Genomic DNA, 21,681 nt, shown 5'->3' with positions numbered 1-21,681 from the left:
TATCAATTTAAGCGAAATAACACATTCAGATACATGTTTTATTTTACAACATATAACACTATGTTTTTAATGAGCAAGTTTTGATAAAGTTTTCCCAGGCCTAAATAACACAATGGCAAAAAAACAAACAAAAAAACAACTGTATTAAAACAGAGCAGGTTACTCACAAGTGCATTTGAGTATTGAGGACGCACTCAAAAAGAGCTTATAAATACAAGTAAAATACATAAAAATACTTTTCCACAACACTGAAAAGGGTTTTGGCAAACAAACTTAAAATACACAAAGTGGGATTGTCAATGTGCTTAAGCCAGGTAATAGCAACAGAGGAATGATCTACTAACAATGTATTACTATTAAGGTAAGGTAAACCCATATCAAGTATATTTCATTTAAACTTGTGATTCAAGCCCATAACAATAGGATGGTGTAGTGCTTGATTTGTACAAAACTGTATCTAAAAGTTGAGGGATCTTAAAGACAGACAGTGTTGTGAATACATACTGCAAAAGGAGTTCTACTTTCATCTACTCCTAAAAGGAACCTAGTCAGTACTGCCATTCCCTCCCAACAAAATAAAACATTTAAATGTAGCTTTTCCTTCACTCAGAGTACATTCAAATGATGCATAGCAACTGTATTTTTATTTGCATAACTCAAAATCAGGATCGTATTCATGCAATAACAAAATGCTTGTCATCGCTAACCTCCCTCTCGTTTTCACAGTCGTGGCGGCCATTTTGGTTTTGAGCAGTTTGGCTCTGGTCCTGTGGCTGAGCTGTGTTGTCGGTGGACTCCGGCCTCAGGGGCGGGCAGCTGATGTTCCGGACAAGGGAAGGGTTCAGAGAAAGGAACGTCTGGTTCTTCTCGTTCTCGGCGTGAGTGGCGGCCGCAGCCTCGCTGAAGATGGTGTCGGAGAAAACCGCAGTGAAATCGAAGGGGGAGCCAAACAGAGACTCCACACAGGAAGCTTTGAGTTCAGATTCTGCCGCGGCCACAGCTGGGTCTCTGGGAGGCTTGACTGGCGGCACGGGCTCTTTCAAACCCGTGTGCCGTTGCTCGTCCCGATTGGCTGAATCCTCGCCGCAATCCTCGATCTCTTGAATACCGTTGGCGGGCGAGATCGCGAGGTCGATCTTGGCCCCCGCCACCCTGCAGTCGCTGTTGACGCTGGAGCGCCGCGAGGACCCCTCGGCCGTGGAGATGACGCTGCTGGCCCTGGGCAGCGTGGACGGCGGGCGCAGCCCCCTCAGGCGGACGTCTTTCCCCAGCGGGGCGGAGAAGCAGTTGAGGCAGCCCGACGTGGAGGACGACTTACCCTGGACGTAGAGGACCGTGATCGCGGAGCAGGCGGAGGCTCGGGGGGGGGTCTGCTCCGGTTTGCCCGGAGGTCCTTCGACCGGTTTCCCGCCGACCGTCTCGACGGCGGACGAGCGCCGGGCGATTTTCCCGCCCGAGCCCCGGCGGATGACGCTCCTCCGGCACGGCCACGCGTCCCCGTTTCCCGCCTCTGTCGGTTTGTGCGCGGAGTGGCTCACGCCAGGCGTGCTCGTGGTGGGGATGGGCATGGGCAAGGAGGAGCCCTTGGACGCCTTGTCCCTGTGCGTAGGGCGGCCGTTTCTGGGGGTGGAGGCGTCGCTGGGGGGCTGGCAGGAGGAGGAGCGGCGGGAGGGAGGGTGCTGGATGGGGCTGCTGCCGTTGGACCAGGGCTCGTTGTCCAGGCTGAGGCTGAACTCGCCGCTGCTCTCGCTCTGGGCACGACTCCCCACGCCATTCAGACCTGGAGAAACCAGGGGGAAATGTTGTTATGTTGGTATCCCCAATTTTGAAATATCCCTAATTCAGGGATTGAACATCCCAATCATGACTGCGTTTTATTGTCTGTCAACTGCATGTGAGATTATATCCTTGACATGCCATTTTGTAATGCCATATTTAACAGGAAACCTTTGTGCCATTGTAAAACCAGTGTAATGACATGTCACTGCCAACAGGTGGCAACATTGCAAAGCCGTTCATATCGCCGGTGACTACTCTGGAAAAACAGAGATTAATCTGAATCAAGGCCATGTTTATGCTGGACGGATGGATTTACATCCTAAATCCCGTACTCCTGCTTTATTCATCTGTATCGCCATGGCGAATCCCCCATAATAATCACTCAGTCTAATTGCTCACCGTGGTTCTGTAAGTCATCGTTGTCATCGAAGCCAGATGGGACGGCACTGTCGTTAGAATCCTTGTCTGTGGAGCAGAATGGGGTCAGAGGTCAGAGATTGACACCCCGACAGATGGGTGTTAAGGAATGCAGAGGTGTAGCTATTTCATGATTCTGGTTAAAAGCAAGGGGAAAAGCCACACCAATAGAACAACTGAGATGTTATCATTCCCGCCTCAAAAAAACAATCCCTGCTGCAAAGAAATCGAATAAAATACTCAACAGATAAAAAGGAATAATTGCGGAATGTAACAATACAATGACGAAACGGAATATGAAAAGGTTAGCCAATGGAACGGTATTCAGAACACTGTATGTACCTGACACCCAGAACTCAGAACATTCCGGCACAGGTGATGTGTTGTTGGTGGTGAGATGGCAGGGTGTGGCGGTGACGGAGTGATGAGGATGGATGATGGACAAGATGGAGGAGGTGAGGGAGGAAGAGGTCAACGTCTCCTTCCCGTCCTCCTCGCCCTCTGACCCCTCCCCTTCCAGCTGCTCTGAGCTGGCACCCCATTGGTCCACGGCCAGGGCCGAAGTGTCCATCAGGTCATTAAGGGCTTGGAGGAGGGGGGGGGGGGGGGGGTGAGGAGGGAGGAGTGAAGTAGTGAGAAATGAGTTGAATTTGAGTATGCAGAGTGGCTTCCTTAAAAACGTCCTCAATCCCCCCCACCCCTCCCCCTTTTCAGGCTATCCCATTGACACAAACACAGTATTAAATAAATAAACAAACACTCTATCCATCTGTAAGGCTTGCCCCTCTGGTTCCCCTGGCTAGCTGCTCCCAGGGAAACAGAAGCACGTGCAGTTCCGAGGCACTCCTGCAATGCAGTATTCCCCTGACCTCTGAGTGGACTGTGCTGTGCTGCAACCTTGAAACCAACTGCTCTCCATATGCCGTTAGTCTATAGTTATGCAGAGGGCAGATACAGTCAAATATTTCCGAAGACAGACATTTAGACATAGCTTCTGTATAGATGATAATATAATGGGCATTGGATGGTGGATGGTCTGGTTGTGTGATTTTCATGTCAGAAGGGAATGGTCATGACAGCTGACCTTCATACAGTAGCTGCATTTTAGCACTGATAATGATATATGCAAGAATGCCGCCATGAAAGATCGCTAGCGAAAAGTGATTAAAAGAGCTGTGGTCTAAATCACTGCAAACTATGCCGAGCTCGTCTGTGAATAGCAACCATGGCACGACGAAAGGAAGAAATCACTGCGCGCTAATGAGGTTAAAGCACAAAAAAACAAAACAAACGACAGCCCAGATGAGGTTCGGCAGGCACCGATTGGTCAACTGTGTCGCGTTTTCTTACACATGGAGGAACGGAAGACAGACTTGACTTTGTCCCTGTCCTTCAGTCTGTTCCTCATGAGGGGAAAGATTTTCAGGGCGGACACTTTGCCAACGCGTGAACACGAGGGAGGCAGAGGTGGAGGAATCGGAGCGAGGGACGAGGGAGGGAGACAGGGAGGAAGGGGTGGAGTAAGTGAGGGAGAGAGGGAGGAAGGGGTGGAGTAAGGGAGGGAGAGAGAGAGAGAGAGTGGAATGAAGAGAACACACGTGAACGCACAACACTGACACAGGAAATGCAAGAAAGCACACTTCTTCTTCTTCTTCGAGAGAGAGCAGGGTAGACATGCCAGGTTTTTGGGTGTTCACAAACATGGTCGGTTTATGCATGCCATGTCATCCAATCCTGTATACATATGTGTACTGCATGTACTTTATGTATGCATGTATGGGCAGAAGAAGACTATTCAGTAAGACAGAAAGGGATAAGCAATGATTTCGTTCGATTATCTGAAAGATCATTTATTTTTATGATGTTTATTTTCCCTCTGGGAGGGAGGGGCATCTATAAAAATAGGAGAGTTCGTGCTGAAACGTTCTCAAATGACGACGTAATGGCTGATGTCAAAAGCCTCCTATCTCCCTGTCCAATGGGAGGCGGCGGTGGGACGGCCCTGTCGAAAACAGCTCCGCCCACAGCTGCAGTAGATTTCTGCCCGGCCAATTGTGGCCCGGCCTGGGCCTGGTGTGGTCGGAGAGGTTATACTCACTGCTGCTGCGGCGGCGCGGCGAGAGCGCGTCCGTCACCGAGGTGGAGGCGGAGCCGCCGGAGCCGTCGGAGCCGACGAAGGAGCCGTCGTCCCGGCAGGAGGAGGGGACGGGGCCCCCGGGGGGGCCCTCCCTGGAGGCGGAGCGCGTGGGGGGCGGGGAGCCGGGCGTGCGCTCGGACCCTCGCTCTCGGCTGCGAGGCTTCATCAGCTTCCTCATCTTCAGGGTGATCCAGTTCCCTCGCCTGGAGGGTTGGAAGGGAGAGACCGCTTGAACTTGTCCTTCTCGAGGCCCGTTCTCTCTCAAAGAGTCTGTGTGAATTTGGCTGTCGGACATGGCGGTAACGCGCAGTCGGTGTGATTGTGTGATGTACGACGGTGGTTAGGGAACACGTTTCAGGTACCTGCGTGGAGGTGACGGGTCATAGAACTTGTACTGGTCCATGATCTTCTCCTCTAGCTTTTCCTTCTGCCTCCTCAGCTCGTTCAGTTTGTCTCTTTGAGGAGGAAACAGAAGCGAATGAGAGATACACACAGTACTTGTCTCACAGTAAAAATAACACCCAGGCTAGCATTAGCCAGAGGTTAGAGGAGGAGGGGCGATCTGGACGTGTTTACATTCAGGAGTAAACACCCACCGGTCTGATTTAGCTCAACTGTCACAAGTGTCTGAAAGACTGCTCCTTTAACATCTCAAAACAATAAAGTTGTGGTTTTTGGAGAAACAATGAAGCTATAAAAGTTGTCATGCTTTAGACGCTGGCTTCATATTTGATCTGCTAACAGCAGACAACTATCTGAGTGAGATTCATCTGGTCCAAGCCAATGTGTTGAGAGAGATGGAGGGAGGGAGAGAGAGAGAACGAGATCATTTTAGGTCAGTCAATTTTGTTTTGAAACCTGGCACATCACTTATGTCAGACAGCATCAATAATCCACGACTGGGCTAACCCGGGAGCTCCTCTGGGTATGCTCAGAGAGTAGCAGAATATTTTGGGTCCCCTAAATAGACTGATGAGGATGCTATGTCTGTGTTGTTGGTGCAGAGGGGGCAACATAACTCCCCAAGCAACACTCTCCTAAAACGTGTTATGCTTCCAGATGTCTTAAGAGATAGTTATGAGATAGTTACATGCACACAGCCAAACTTCTAGATATGTCAACATGCATACTGTTGTATATAGAACACTGTGAAGTAGAACTTGAGTGCTGAAGTGTGACACTGATGCCGTGTAAGGGTTCCATACATGTACTGTCTCTGTTCTACGTGGAACAGGTCTTTGCTCTCCATGGTCTGTTCCAGCAGGGTCCGGTTCTGCAGCATCAGGGTCTGGATCTGGTCCAGAAGATGCCGGTTCTCCTCCTCGAGGTTCCCCTTCACCTGTCTCAGAAGCTGCACGCGGAACACGGAACCTCAGCTCGAGCGGCTCATTTGACGACAATCGAAAATCCACAAACAGATTTTACTCGGCCTACAAATGACTACAAAAACAGTGAAGAAGAAACTATTCGGTATCCAAATCTTGGAATTTCCAATCAAAACCAATCTGTACCTCACACTGGTTGGTGAGCTTGGTGGAGGTGATGTCCAGCTGTTGGTACTGATCCTTAAGCTTGGAGAAGTCCGACTCCAGCCTGGTCTGGTCCAGCTTGGTGCTGTTCAGCAGGGTCTTCAGGCTCTTATGGTCGGCTTGGAGCTCCTCATTGTCCTTCACCAGCTGGCGGTAGGTTTGGTTCAGCCTGAAGTATTATTAGACAGTATCTACGTATGAGAGGTGGGGAAGGTCTACGTGCTTGTGTCAAGAGTGAGCTGCATGTGTGTGTAGGGACAGTGTGTATATGGGGTGTGTGTGTGTCTATATGGTGTGTGTGTGTGTCCTCCTCACCAGTCCTTCTCGTCCCGGAGCCTGCGGCACTCGGAGGCGGTGGTCCTGTGCTGCTCCTTCTCCAGGGCCATCTTCTCCTGCTCCTCCCTCAGTGCCTTCTCCAAGCCCTCCAGCCTGGCTCTCTGCTGCAGCAGAGTGTTGTACCTGCAGCACACACACGCACACACACACACGCACAAGGACACACAAGGACACGAATGTAGGCCCACAGACTTTTTCCAGGACTTGACTTTTTCCAAGACTAGTCTTTTTCCAGGACTAGTCATTTTTCAGGACTAGTAATTTTTCAGGGCTAGCCATTTTTCAGGACTAGTCTTTTTCCAGGACTAGTCAGTTTCCAGGCCTAGTCTTTTCCCAGAACTAGTTCCCCTGACGTGAGGTGTCCCAGGAGGGCGTACCTGTCCTGCAGGGTGCGGTGCTCCAGCTCCAGGCTGCGGTGAGCGTGCTTCAGCCCGCCGTGCTTCCCCATCAGCGCCTCGCACTCCTGCGCCTGCCGCTCGTGCAGCGCCGCCAGGCGCTCGTGGTCGCGCAGCAACTGCTCGTGGACGACGCGCGCCTCCTCGCGCTCCCGCGTCGCGCCCTCGCGCTCGCCCTCCGCCGCCGACTGCTGCCTCTGCAGCTGGGCGTTCTGGGCCAGCAGGGAGGCGCTCTGGGAGTTCAGCGTGGACTTCTCCACCTGGGCCGCGGAGGGAGGGGAGGGGAGGGGAGGGGAGGGGAGGGGAGGGGAGGGGAGGGGAGGAGAGGGGAGGGGAGGGGAGGGAAGGGAAGGGAAGGGAAGGGAAGGGAAGGGAAGGGGAGGGGAGGGGAGGGAGGGATGGAGGGAGGGGGGGAGGGGACAGCAGGGGGTCATGTTTAGTTGTTCAGAGTGCTCTGCGATGCGGCAGGTCCCGGTAGGAGCGTGGCGGGAGTGCGTGAGGAGGGCCCCACCTGCAGGTTGGCGTTGTGCGTCTGCAGCGCCGTGTTGTTCTCCTGCAGCGAGGCGGTCTGCCTCTGCAGGGCCAGGATCTGGGCCTGCAGCCCCTCAGACTGGGCCTCCTGCTGAGTCCGCTGGGCCTGCTGAGCCTGGCGCTCCGCCTGCAGGGTGGCGTTCTGGGGGAGGGGGGAGGGAGATAGAGAGAGAGAGAGAGAGAGAAGAATGGTTAAGAGAGAGAGAGAGAGAGAGAGAGAGAGAGAGAGAGAGAGAGAGAGAGAGAGAGAGAGAGAGAGAGAGAGAGAGGGTGAGAGAGAGGGTGGGCCACAAGAGAGGGCCAGGATCAATATATGATTACTCAGTATGTTGACCCACATTGTTCATGAACTGGTTGTGGTTCACTGTGAACTGGTTTATAGACTGATTCAGGTTCTGGTTCACTCTCACTGTCTTGCGTAACGCAAAAGGCAATCATACCAACACTACAAGAACATGAAAAAGTAGTAGAATGGATGGAAGGACGAGAAAAGTTAACCGGCGTAGCTAAACTGTGTGTTTACACTGCCGACTGGCCTTCTAGCTGATCCATCATAAATCTCGTCCACTCACGTTCCTCTCCACCTCGATGAGGCGGTCCTTCACCCGCAGCAGCTCCCTGGTGGCCTCCTGGCTCTCCCGCTGCCATTCGCTGGCAGCCCTGCCACTCTCCCTCTGGGGGGCGGAGCCAGCGTCCGCCCGCTCCTCCTCGTTTCTCTGCTGCAGTGCCTCGTAATTCAACCTCACCTTTGGAAGAGAGACAGAGAGGGGTCAAAGGTCAGACAGTGTTCCATTGTTCCTTTTTCTTGGGGGAGGGACAGATATCTTCACTTCTTTAATGTTAAGAGCCTCTTTAAAACATTTCTTGAGGTTGAGACTGAAAAGCCCTCACAGTCTTGAGTTCCTGGCGTAGCTGCTGGTTGAGGGTGGAGGACTCCTGCAGACGTGCCTCAAGGGCGGCCATCTTGTCTTCCTTGATCTGCAGGGACCTCTTCAGGGAAGACTCCAGCTCTGATTCCAGCATCTTGAACCTACTGGGGGGTGGAAGAGCACAATTGTATTGGCAGATTCAAGAATCCTGTAACATTTACTGAAGAATTTGTTTAGCTTAATAGCTCAGAAGTATATATGGAGAATGTTTCAAAATATTATAACATATCAATATTTTTCTGTTATATTATTCAGTGTCCACATCTCACAGCCATAGTTGTAAAGCTATGTACCAGTTGGAGGGAGTCTGTCTGTGCAGCCTGTATCTCTACCTGCTCTCTGGGGTCTCCTCATCGCTGGCTGGAGAGTCCAGGTTGAACACCTTCAGCTCCAGCTGGTGGGCCAGCCTCTCCAGCTCATTCTCTCTCTGCTGGCTCTTCAGCTTCTCACTCACCAACTCCTACAACACACACACATGCCCGCGCACACACACACACACACACACGCATGCCCGCACACACAGACACAGCCCTAACAATCAGTTGGAGCATCTGAGGTAACTTTTCAGAAGGAAAATGTTTTATTCATGTTTATCCACTTTGTTCTTTCAGCGCAATGAGTCATCAGGAAATGTTACTGTAGCTGGCTTTAACGATGCACAAATCTCAGAGAACAAACAAAAGACAACAATTTTCATCCCAATGTTATATCTCCGACCCTCACATCTCATCAAGACACCCCTGACGTGACACAGCATAGCCAGGCCTCTCATTCAAGCAAACTACCCTGACCTCTCTGAGCGTGGCCAGGGTCCTGTGGTCGATGGCGGTCTGCTTGGCCAGCTCCCTGTTGTCCCTCTCCAGGGCCTTCACCCTCTCGGACGTCTCCCTCAGGCCCTCCGCCTCCTTCCCCAGGGCGCGGGCGTCCCGCTCCAGGCTGGCCACGCGCACGTTTGCCGCATCCAGGGTGGCGTCCTGGATCTCGGCCTGGGAGGGGCGGAACGGGACACAGTCAGACTGTTGTTCTGGTGATCCGCTTGAAGCGGGGGACCGGGAGTAAAGCCTTTCGGAACACCCAAGACGTCTCCCAAACACCCAGTGTGGATGAGAGGACCCGAGTTCATCTGTGGATTCGCTTCCTTGATCAAAGGCACCATGGACTCGTGTGGCTACCGACGGCACCCGAAGACAAACCCATATGCAGAAGACTCTGACCCAACCACCCCCACTTCCTCCACCCCCACCACTTCCTCCTCCTCCACAACTTCCTCCACCCCCCCCCCCCCCCCACCACTGACCTGCTGCTTGAGCCTGCGGTTGTCCTTCTCCAGCCTCCTCTTGTCCCTCTCCAGGCCCGAGGCCTCCTGCTCCAGGGTGCGGCTCTCCACCTCCAGCTGCTCCAGCCTCCGGGAGGAGATCCGGAGCTCCTCCAGCCCCGCCTGCAGGGCCTGGTTCTCCGCCTCCAGCTCCTGCACCTCCGCCTCCACGCGCTGGAGCTTACGACCTGGCCCAGAGGGAGGGAATAAGGATGAATGGGGGCTCCATCAATCTCAAAATGAGATCGATCATCAACACATCCACAGATATCACGTTCATCCCTATTTATACATTGATTAGGATATGAGTGTCCGCTAAATTAATAAATGTAAACGTGAGTAGTGTTATATTTCGTCCATCCTCTAGAAACCCACCAGTGTTATCCAGGGCAGCCTGCAAGCGCTGGTTCTCCGTGTCCAGCACACCGCACTTGGCCTGCAGACGCTCCGTGTGCTTGGAGGAGTAGGGCGAGCGGCTCGCCAAGCTGCCCCAGAGAGGGCTGCTGTTCTTGAAACAGGGCGAGCAGTGAGGAGAGCCTTTCTCCGGCGCTTCCAGGTCGGGGGTCCGGTCTTTCAGGTCCCCTTCCTCCTCCAGCTGAGCTTTCTCCTGATCCCAAGGGTCCATCTTCTCCTCCAGGGTCTCGCTCTCTCTCTCCAGCCGGGCGATCTCTGCCTCGGACTCATCGTCGTCGTGGGCGCGTTGAAGCGCCGACGTGTTGGAAAGCGACGAGTCGCCATCGTCCATCGCGGCGGTGTCCCTTGTCTCGTTTGGGGCCAGCGGGGGATGCTCAAAGGAGGATGTGCTCTGCGTGGAGCCGTAGATGTCCGCTGCGGGGTGGTTGCGGTCGTGGTGCGGTCGGAGGCCACAGACGGTCTTCAGGTCCTCGATGGTCCTGAGCAGACTGCGGTTCTCTTTCTCCAGCTTCAGCAGACGACTCCTGGTCTTCTCGCTCACCTCCTCGCTCAGGGACTTCTGACCTGCGCACACACACACACACACATCACACTTATGTTCGTCTTTCAAAATGATTGAATTCTAACTGGCTTTTTAAGTAGTTGGTAAACGATACAGTTTAACGTCTCGATGTCGTGTGTTAACAGGTTTAGACTGAACCAGACCGGATCAGACCGGATCAGAGCCTTACTCTCTGTGTTGTCAGGGCTCTTGGAGAGCTGCTCTAGCTCCCAGCCCAGGTGCTGGGACTCCTCCATGCTCCTCCTCTGGGCCAGACACAGAGCCAGGTTCTCCTCCTGCAGCTCCTCTACACGCCTCCTGTCCACCTCCTTCTCCTGGGGGAGAGGAGAGGGTGAGAGAGGAAGAAACTCCCAAAGCTGAAAACATCTCAAAACTGGAATGGAGGGCTGAGGTGGGACACTGATGGTCTTGATATTTGAACCCCAAAACTCTTTGTTTACTCTTGGTTGTTAGACGGTCAGAAAGCCTACCTGTTCCATGTCGTGGACCCGGGCCTTCAGCAGCAGACTGTGTTTCTCCAGCTGGTGCAGCTTGTCTGAGCGTGTTCGCCAGCCCTCCACCTGCTCCTCCAACACTGCCTTGGTCTCCAGGAGAACCTGGTTGTCCTCCTTCAGCTCCTGGTAGATGCAAACACACACACACACATCCGGTTACAACCACTGGCATTTATGAGGCGCTTAAGGAAACACAGCATCCTCCTCCAGCATTCGATGACGTTTGGATAATGACGACCGACTTGATTTGAAAACATTCAAACGCAGACGTCCCACTGAGTCAGCCCTGCCCAGCATGCCTTCTCTCCACACCCCCATGAGCATACCCTGCCTCCAGACTGCCTCTCTCCACACCCCCATGAGCATACCCTGCCTCCAGACTGCCTCCCTCCACACCTCCATTAGCATAGCCTGCCTCCAGACTGCCTCCCTCCACACCTCCATTAGCATAGCCTGCCTCCAGACTGCCTCCCTCCACACCTCCATTAGCATAGCCTGCCTCCGGACTGCCTCCCTCCACACCTCCATGAGCATAGCCTGCCTCCAGACTGCCTCCCTCCACACCCCCATGAGCATAGCCTGCCTCCAGACTGCCTCCCTCCACACCCCCATGAGCATAGCCTGCCTCCAGACTGCCTCCCTCCACACCCCCATGAGCATAGCCTGCCTCCAGACTGCCTCCCTCCACACCCCCATGAGCATAGCCTGCCTCCGGACTGCCTCCCTCCATGCCGTACCTCCACTTTAGTCTTGTAGAACTCCATGTTGTGCAGTTTCTCCCGGGTGCGGCCCAGCTCGCTCTCCAGCTTATCCGCCCTGATGGCCCTCTCCCTCAGGGCGTCCAGCTCGTCGCGGTAGGCGCGCGCCGCCCGCGCGTCTGCCAGCAACGACGCATTCTGGAAAAAAACACCCGCAGGGGGCAGGTGAGGGCGTATAGGCATGACAGCCAAAGAGTGTTTCTTGGTGTTTCTCAAAAGGAAAAAAAAACGATTGGGAAAAAACGAAACATACCTATGAAACGTGTACCATACAGGCCAGGGTTCGAATTACGGGGGGGTTTGACCCCCCTAATTAAGACTTGGACCCCCCCAAAAGAGGTAAAAACAACAGGTCGGGGGGGTCGATACATTTATATATCGTTCTTACCTGTAATCGTAAATATTACTTTACACCCTGGAGAAGACCCCCCCCCCCCCCCCCCCCCCCCCCCCCCCCCCCCCCCCCGATTGTCATTGTATCATTCGCTCTCTGATACAGGCTAAATGCTGAACTAAACATTGTACTTTCACATGAAACAGTCAGAAACCTGGCGCGCAAATCCACATTAAGCTTTCGTGTTGTCCCACAACAGAAGAGTATAGCCACTGTCACTAAGCCCACGTCTAAACTAAACTACAATGTACATTAATCTCTGTGTTAATCTCAATGGTACAGATAAGGGGGTCAATGTGTGTCAGTAAGAGTTAAGGTTACAAGGTCACCTCCAGGGAGGGGGAGGGGTTGTGTTTAGTGAGCCTCCCAGCGGGGGCGTGGCACTGGACGGGCGACGTACTGGGACCAGCCTGGGGCCACCTAATAGTATGGATGCCGTTACTACTGCTAGAAGATGCTAGATAAAGCTAGCCCCCTGGTCTACCTCATGTTGAAGCCTCTTTAGATCAGCCTCGGTGTTCTCCAGCTCCTGTCTGCCGTCCAGCACCTGCTCGCTCTTCTCCTCTCTGGAACGGGGGATGGAGATGGAAGGAGAGAGAGTTATGTGGTATGCGTGGTTTGAACACGCTAGTTATATAGTTATACATACACACTGTTTATTCTCACACAGCTAGGCATGCTGCCAATGGACACACACACACACACATAATCCCACAACCCCATCCTATTCCTTTAACAAAGTGAGTCGTTTCGTGTTTTCCAGTGGATGACTGATATTGGATGACAAGCACTTGATAGCTAAGCTGGACAGATTTCACCCACCCAGCCACAAACACACACACACACACACAAGCACACACACAAGCACACGCCATTCCACCCTGTCTTAACCCTCATCTGCTCTGAGAAGCATGTTTCTCCCGCTTCATCATGCTATGCGTGACAGGCCCTCATCTCTCACAGCCGAGAGCTTCCATTATCCTTGTTGTTTTTGCCAGATCTATCATTTGGTTGACAAGAATGTACTTCTTCCTAGAGCTATTGCATTTCCCATACAAAGCACTAGCACTGTGCTGCGCTGTTGCTATTGAAAAGCGCAAAGTCATGCCGCGTTGAGTTGCTTTATGATATTGCACAGCCCCGGGACAATGAGAGAGATGGAGGGATGGGTGAGTTCAACGGGGGATTGTGGTGCTTGTGGTAGTGGTGGTATGTGAGTGTGTGAGTGTGTGTGTGTGTGGGTGTGTGTTTAGCGTACAGTGGATGGCCGATGTGGGTCAATAATGCTGCAAGTCCATGGATCTTGCCAAGGCTTGTAGTAATCTGGGCCAAACTCCCCTGAGGCATCTTACCCTGTGTGTGTGTGTGTGCTTGTGTGTGTGACAATCCGTATCTCTCTCTCCTCCACCCCGTATTGGCACCATGTCACGGTTGGCTAACACTTGAACCATGCTCACAGGAAAAAACTGTGTGTAAACCAAGTATGTGTAAAGTAAATCTGGACCAAAGATGAGCGTCTGTGTGTATGTAAATGAGAACATTTACATTTAGTCATTTAGCAGACGCTCTTATCCAGAGCGACTTACAGTAAGTACAGGGACATTCCCCCCGAGGCAAGTAGGGTGAAGTGCCTTGCCCAAGAACACAACATCATTTGGTACAGCCGGGAATCAAACCGGTAACCTTCAGATTACTAGCCTGACTCCCTAACCGCTCAGCCACCTGACTGAGTATGCATGTGTGTGTGTAGTACAAGTGTGTGCATGTGCGTGTCTTCCACTCACAGCTCCTGTCGCAGGCGTCTGATCTTGGCCTTGGCGTCGGCTAGCTCCACAGCCAGGTGCTGATGGGCGCCTGGCTGCTGCACGCTGGGGCCCTCGCTGGGGGACTGGGCGTCTGGAGGGGAGGGCGGGGGGCTCTCCCTGTCCAGCATGAGCTCCACTATGGACTGGGGTGGGAGGGTAGGGGGGTGGGGGGGTGAGGTGGGGCGAGACACAAACACCTGACGTCTCTTCTACTGCATCCCCAACGTTTCATAGGTCGGACTAGGACAGAGAGCTAATCATTTACTTCTACAGCTCCGTCAAACGTCTGACACGACAATGCTATCTTTAGCGTTGCGACACACTCTCAAGGCCTTTCAATCGCCGTCTTAACCGCTGACCACAGCGCAGGACACCGTTTGATGTCCTGGCGGGACTACATGTCACACCAGATTCCATTTCAAGGCATCCGAACGATCCCCTGCAGTTCCGGGGGTTGTATCTCTTTACTAACACGCTCCTTTCTCTGCGTGGGCGGCTGTGTCGGGGTCAGTACCTCCAGCTGTGAGTCCCTCTGCTCCACCAGCCGTCTGAGGTGGAGAGCCATGTTCCTGGACACCGTCTCCAGGTCGTCTGGGTGAAGGCCGCTGGCCTCCAGCCAGTGGAGGTCCAGAACGCTGTCCTCACAGTGGGTCACCTGGTTGGACAAGATTGGAGGGTGGGGAGGGGAAGGTGTCAAAGTACTAAAGAGTGACTCCATATACAGTGTTTGATAAGCGTTGGGATTACCTAATCAAATGATATCGGTTGCGTATGTAATGTGATGATATAATTGGATTGAACGTCCACGGTCGAAGAAAGACCGAATCTCACAATCTTTCTAGACAACCTAGACCTTCAAAAACAGCGTGTCAAGGTACAACGTTTGGAACACTGTTTGTTTACGCTGTTGTGACCACGACAACAGTGCGGGAGTGTCTCTTTTAACACACTTGATAGATCCAAACTTGGCAGTCTGCACACTGCCCTCTGCCCCTTCAGACCTGAAGATTGCACTGGAGGGTTGAAGTACTACAGATCTCCATGCTCTGTGAGCATGTATTGTTTCATACACACTGTTCGTTTCAGAGCATTCTAATGATTTCTAAGGGTCTGTTTGTAATTCAGTTGAATTTATGGTACCATCCCCTTTCAGCCCGTATGACTTTAACTCCATGTGATCTTGTTTACCTCAGGGAAATTGTTTGGTTATTCTTATGTGCAACTGGAGAAATATCTGTTTAGAAATGTATTTATGACCCTGCACAAAGGACATGAAACTGAGGGTGAAACTGAAACATGAAACGTAAATGATTGCTGTGAGCATAGGTCACCCTCCAGCATGTTCCACCACCGAGGAGAAGGATTTCAAAATAGAAAAACTAAAGGAACACATACACACACACACACAGAGACACACACAGACAGAAAGAGTGACTGTATTAGATACCTCTTGGATGTGAACTGCTATGGCAGCTTTCGTGTCGAAGTCGAGTGTCTGGATCCGTTCAATGTACTCCTCTTTCTTCTCACACTAAAAAAGACGGGGCGCGAGAGAGAAGGAGAGATTCGAGTGGAAATGAGTCTGGATAGCCTGAGGAGCGGACATCCTGTTAGTGGGGTGAAACCAAGGTCTCCCCAATCTTAATATCGGAATTAAAAACACAAACAAACACACACTCACAATGACACACTGCGTCCCCTCCCCGCCCCACCCACATCCCCCGAAACACACACACACACACACTTACCTGGACAGCACATCCCAACAGCAACAGCAACACCTTCTTCATCTCCTCCAGGCCTTGCTCTGACAAAAAAAAAAATGAATTTTATATTGGAAGTGAGAGATAAAAGGGCAGAGAGAGGTTGGAACTGGAAAGGCGGTGTGGTGAATTAGTGTCATGCCACGCCCGAGCCCTCCCAGTCCTCAATGCTACACAGGCACATCACCCTGATGGGAAGTGAGACGCAATGATACATGTCCCAAGGGAAAAGGGTGAGTAGGTACTGGGGAAGCACATCCTAGTGCGAAGACTGATTTGAGTCGAGAGAATCTACAAGCACAAACCAATCTTAATCACACACCTCTCATTACCGAGGGCGCTGAAGGGAAACCATCCCCCTTCAAGGCAAACACATCACAGTGGAATCATACGGTAGTTCTGATTCTTCCTCGACACGGACGACCAGCAGTGAAATGAAGGGGCCAGAGAAGAGGAGGGCTTCGTCAGAGAACAGACCTACCAGAGTGAGGTGACTTCCCAAGTAGCAGCACGTTAGGAGGAGGGATCACGATCAATTGCCTCAGATTCTCCTACGGAGGGAAAGAAAGAGCGATGAGAAGGGAGGGGGGGGGGGGTGGTGAGGAGGAGGAGGAGGAGGAGGAGGAGGAGGAGGAGGAGGAGGAGAGCAGGCAGATAAAGGGAGTTTCCATCGGGAGACGGGAGCACAAAGACGGCTGTTTGGGGTCAAGCCATAGCTAGCTCAGGAAGAAAGGTTATGTATGTATAGCTGGCTAGCGCTCCCCTTAGACAAATGTAGCATGGATGCCTGCAGATGGAAAGGGGACATAATGACTCAAGGGCTTTTTCTTTTTTTTTCACTGCTGTTGCCTTCTCATTTTCGTTTGGGGACTGTTGAGGAGGTTGGAGTGGGTGTATAGTGTGTGTGTGTGTGTTGTGTGTGTGTGTGGCATGGTAATGATGATGTTTAAATGCTCCTCAGGAGAAATGGAGTGACCCCCTGAAGTTGAGGAAACTATTACAAACTCCCCAGTGAGAGAGCTCCAGTCTGGGGAAACTAGCCCAGCTTTAGGGAGGTGAAGCAGTCACATTTTCCACAGAACGCCACCCATTACCTAGGAGGAATGTTTAGCATACTAGACTGGATGCTGTGCCACCTTCTCTCTTCCTTCTAAAAGTCTACAAGCCTAGGTCAGAAAGATTACCAATCCTATTTTCTTTATAGTGTATTGTTACCGAAAGATTTAGATTTGATTTGGAGTGGGCTGCAGCTTCACTTGCCACCTGAGTCTGTAAGTAATTAGTGATTTTGCTTCAACTCTGTGTTTTCTTTTCCCTTGTTTTGCTGAGTAAGAGCTCGGCGTGATCGGAGTCCCCAGACTCTCATCCTGCCTCTGGGGAGGGCACATCACTTGGATGAGAGGCAGGGCTCCTCAAAGATATATATATCAGAGTCTCAGGGACGGTCTGTCTCACTGTTTCAAAACAGAGCCAGCCAATCCGTTTGTGGCGAGATAGGCGAGCGATGCTGAAGTCTATCTCATTGCAAATGGATATACGCCCAGTGCTTTTGCTACAATCAATCCCTGTCAATGATGCAGCGTTAGCTATAAAAACATACCAACAGCCATGGCGAAAAGGGTGATTTCCGATGTTTATCTGAAATGCGATTTTCCTAATCCCTGAAGCGCACAGAGGACCAGCGGTCTCCCCAATCCTGTTTTGTTGCCTCTAATGTCACACATCTTTTTCATTTACCACAGAAGCTAGCTCTATCCTACAGAACATGCTAGTGGACTAGATGATACGGCCTGGTGGTTTCAAATGGGGTCATTTCAAAGCTGTGTGTCCTGGGTCACTGCAGTGCTGCAGTCTATAACCCACACACACACACACACACACACACACACACACACACACACACAGCCTGTAACTCTGCAACTGGGCACACTGGTGGACGCACAGATGTTTACTGGGTGGATGATGATATTTAGGCCAGGCGTCTTAAGAACAGCCTGGCTGACAGGCTGATGTACCGGGCCATGCCAGGCCAGGCTAGTCCAGGCTGAGGGGAGGAGGGGGACAGAGGGACAGATGTGCACAGAGCTACTCCCTGTAGAGAGAATTAAACCTTGCTTTGGTTAAAAAAAAAAAAGCTCTTGCCTGGGTGTGCGTGTTTCTGGATGTGCATCTCTGTGTGTGTGTGTGTGAAAAAGAGAGAGAGAGAGAGAGAGAGAGAGAGAGAGAGAGAGAGAGAGAGAGAGAGAGAGAGAGAGAGAGAGAGAGAGAGAGAGAGAGAGAATGAAGAAAAGGAAGATTGCATGCGTGTTTTTAAGCCTGTGTGTGGGTCAGTGAAAGTGTGCGTCTTCGTGTGTGTGTGTGTTTGTGTCCCAGCCCGTGAATGTGTGTGATAACACTGAGTGACCATTCGGACCAGCTGTTGAAATATATTTCAATGTTCCATACAGTATAAGACAGAGGAATGTCTGGTAGACAGAGTTTATGAGCTGAAAGTTTTAGGATGGAAAAACAGGGACAGAAATATTGAACTCACCAGGTAATACATTTTGATTTGACGGATCAAAACCGCCAGGTTCTGGATTCTCTGAACCGAGTCCATGTTCACTTTGTTTACACACTCAAGAGAAGATTTGGGATTTCTGAAATCAATATACAAATAATTTACTGAATGCAGTCACAGTACACAAAAGCAAAATAAACAGTTGTCAAGGGGTTTGTGGTGAGAATTCTTGTATCTGTCTCGGTATCTGTTAGCCTTGGCTTCAAAAAACCCATTAAACCCAACATTAGCTTTTCATCTCATTCCTGTTTTAGACTCATGACTTGCGTTCTTCCTCCTGGCTGGATTGGACTGAGGAGAATTCACAGCCAAAGGGGGCTGGCATCGGCCTGCTCCACCCAAACAACTACCGTACAGCAGAAACAAGTCTTTCATTCAAACACAAACATTCCATGGTCCCTCCATTAGCTATAGTACTGGACCTCGGATTGAGAACCACACAAGACATATAAAGATGTTCTCCCATTGGCACCTACAGTAAATCCACAATTTATACTGAGGAATTCACACAATGTACTGTATATGGTGAGGAACTGTGAAAGATATTAGGATTGAGCTCATGTGGCCTAATCTCAGGTTAGTCACTGCGGCTGTCATGTTTGACATGACCTGTTTTGCACACAGATTCAGGACCAGCCAGCCAGCCAGCCAGGTCACCCAGGCCACAGAGAGACACAGTGACCTAAAACAGCTTGGCTTCTGTATAGGCAGTTCTGCCAGAAAGTCAGCCAGTCAGCCAGTCAGTCAGTCAGTCGGCCAGTCAATCAGTCAGTCCCATCTCCATCACAACCATCCCCCCCCCCCCCCTCTCTCTCTCTCTCTGCCTGAGAGCACCAGCAACAAGGTTCTATAATCCCAGAGAGTCTCCCAATCCAAGGGATTATCCCTAACCCAGCCTAGCATTGTGTTCTGTCTTCTTCTCCAAACTGTTATTCTGATCCGGGCTGGGCTTCCCTGGCTGGTCTGGCCAGACGCCTTTATCCTCCAGGACATGGCGTCATCATATTTTCCCTCCTCACTTGGGAAACGCATGTGTGTTGTCATAATCTCAGTATATGGTCCACTCATATTTCAAACCACTGTATTACTGTAACCTACAGTGAGATGTTATACAACCACTGGGTTTCATATTGACCCCCCCACCACCCCCCCAACCCCCACACACCACACTTCTTTGTCTGTCATATCCAAAGACTGACAAAGGGCCTTCGGTTTGGGGTAATTAGAGGTGCTGATAATCCCTGAACCATAAGGCTGCCACCCCAAAAATAATCTACCCCCACATAATCTCCAAAGACTAGTAGATTTGTTATGATGACCAACTATGGTCAACACACACCTCTACTACCAAACCTATTATGTAGTAACTCATTCCAGGAAAGTTGAATAGCATTTGACAGGAGAACGAGGCAGTTTTTAGACCACAAAACTCCCCCTTCAGTCAAAATTGACAATGCAGGCACTGTTGTGAGGGCACATGTTGCCTGGTTAAAGGTCGTCACTTGAGGCTTGATACTGCATTGAAAACAGCTGGAACTAGGGACAAGAACGTCTGACAACATTGAAATGAAACACAGTGTGACCCAATATGACCAGGAGAAAATCACTACATTTATAGATAGCGTTACAAAACGGACAACATGAATTTATACTAGTTATGGATACAGAGCTGTCAGGAGTTAACAGCGAGGTCAAAGAATGTGAGACAGACATAGGTCATTGTGTCAAACTATTACACCTTTGAAACACAAATTAGTCTGGGCACTGCTGACAATCTTGCGTTCAGGAGTTTACATCCAGGCAGCAAGCCAACATTGACAGTATCAGTGAACGGCCACCAAGCAAGGCCTAAACTTACATTTCATTCATGATCTCGTTCAAAAAGACGCCGTCCAGCAACTCAGAATAATCCAATTGCGTGGTACCCTCAATAGGCCCAAATGTCTTCACCTAGATAGAGAGAAAAAGGAGAGAAATCAGTCAATTGATGCAATTCATAGGCTACTACTGTATCTGAACATGCACATTATTCAAACATATCAATCGGTTCTTACCCAAGTGACAAGCGGGCTCAGCATAAATTGCTTAAGGTAGGTGGGGAAAACCTCGCTTTCCATCTCGATCGATAATATTGACAGTTTATAATCCTCAATCAGACATTTGCCCTGTCTTCAGAAGAAAACGAGGCTTGTTTTATAGATAGCCTACAAAGCAAGCTTCATTCGGACCATCCGCTTTCTACAAAGTTGTGAATGAAACACAAAACACAGTCATTGTAAGGAAGCCGGTGCAGCATTTCTTGTGGTCGATAGGGATCCCGTTGCGTTAGTAAAACTATTTGAGAATTTAAGTAGCTCCCTGCTGCAGCCGCAGCAAAACCGCAATGAACTGTAGGCGTCCTTGGTCAGAAAGCGTGTAAACTTACTACAGATCCATCAAATGATTTGAAAAAATCCCAGCAATCTAGCCGCGACAAGGCATTGTTTAAAAAGAATTCCATCGGTATTTTCCCGCAACATTTACGCACATCCTTGTCTGTGGTCGATCCGATATGCTGCAAAGGCATCACCAGTTCTGGCACCCCTCCCTCCCTCTCTCCTCCTCTCTTACGATGGTTCTCCCTCATCCCCCTCCTGCACGCACGCTTTTGAAACTTTAGGTTACAATTTCACAGCTTGACCTTTTATTTTGTGAAATATATAATTTTTTATTGCGCTGGTGATAGACTTACGCTACAGTTAAACTACAGGCTATCGCCCACATAAGGCTATACAGCCTGTGTAGAGTCTTTCAAAAGCAATAAATAAAATCACCAGGCTAATTATATGGACACAATGTGGCAACTAAGCTATTACCCCAAACTGACCTAAACTCTTCGTGTTCACATGTCTTAATAGCTTTCCCACACATCAAAAACTCCAGAGAGCATTGAATCCACCGCACTTGCAAAATGTGCTAATGGAGCCGTCTAAAATATCTCTGACCTTAATCTGTTGCCATAACAACGGTACCCACCACCACCCCACCCTACCCCTACTCATCACTGATGCAGCAGCCAGCAGAGCCCTTTTCACTCTTTCACAATGGAGCGTCCATAACCTACACCCGTGGGACTGCACATTTCACAAGTTTTTAGAAAGGATCGAATTGTCCTTCTATTCGATTAGCTATCGATAAGATAGGAAGCTGTGCAACATTTACGTTATCACACGCAGTGATAACTAGAGCTACTTCTTCTAGGATGTAGGCCTATACATTACAAGTGGGACTGATAAAAAAAAAGAGACGACTAATTAGATCTATATTGTTCCTGTTAGGCTCTTAATAGTTAACATGTTTTAACAATGACAAACTGGTAGAATGTTCTCTATCGACCGGCGCTGGTGCACGGCCCTTGTTTTGAGTTATGTGGTGGATCCAGATTGATTATAGACAAACGTTTGTTGTGATCTCTTCTATCAATATTTTAAACAAAGAAATATGATTAACTGAACTGCATCAGATTGGTCATTGAACAAATCAAACATTTGGGTTTATTTGTAAATTAATAATTGGAACTCTGA

The 21,681-nt window shown here is 50.5% G+C and overlaps 1 protein-coding gene across 1 annotated transcript; it reads right to left on the bottom strand.

Annotated features, from left to right (window-relative positions):
• Positions 1–78: 78 nt before the first annotated feature.
• On the bottom strand, positions 79–20,235 carry ccdc88aa (coiled-coil domain containing 88Aa). The gene is made up of 28 exons (XM_067259155.1): positions 20,173–20,235; positions 19,977–20,068; positions 18,092–18,197; positions 16,040–16,109; positions 15,544–15,602; positions 15,243–15,326; positions 14,310–14,450; positions 13,775–13,938; positions 12,475–12,556; positions 11,576–11,734; positions 10,815–10,961; positions 10,514–10,658; positions 9,744–10,346; positions 9,351–9,556; positions 8,845–9,039; positions 8,386–8,513; positions 8,016–8,157; positions 7,697–7,870; positions 7,105–7,266; positions 6,576–6,853; positions 6,178–6,321; positions 5,845–6,031; positions 5,539–5,684; positions 4,696–4,788; positions 4,295–4,536; positions 2,539–2,781; positions 2,179–2,244; positions 79–1,780 (listed from the first exon to the last, which is right to left on the bottom strand). Exons 1-28 carry the CDS (start codon positions 20,233–20,235, stop codon positions 675–677), a joined length of 5,427 nt encoding a protein of 1,808 aa, XP_067115256.1. The 3' UTR covers positions 79–674.
• Positions 20,236–21,681: the final 1,446 nt, after the last annotated feature.

This window comes from Osmerus mordax, chromosome 21, assembly GCF_038355195.1.
Source record: "Osmerus mordax isolate fOsmMor3 chromosome 21, fOsmMor3.pri, whole genome shotgun sequence".
Classification (NCBI taxonomy): domain Eukaryota; kingdom Metazoa; phylum Chordata; class Actinopteri; order Osmeriformes; family Osmeridae; genus Osmerus; species Osmerus mordax.
Note: the sequence above shows the minus strand (reverse complement) of the source record. Positions and strands in the feature narration are given on the sequence as shown.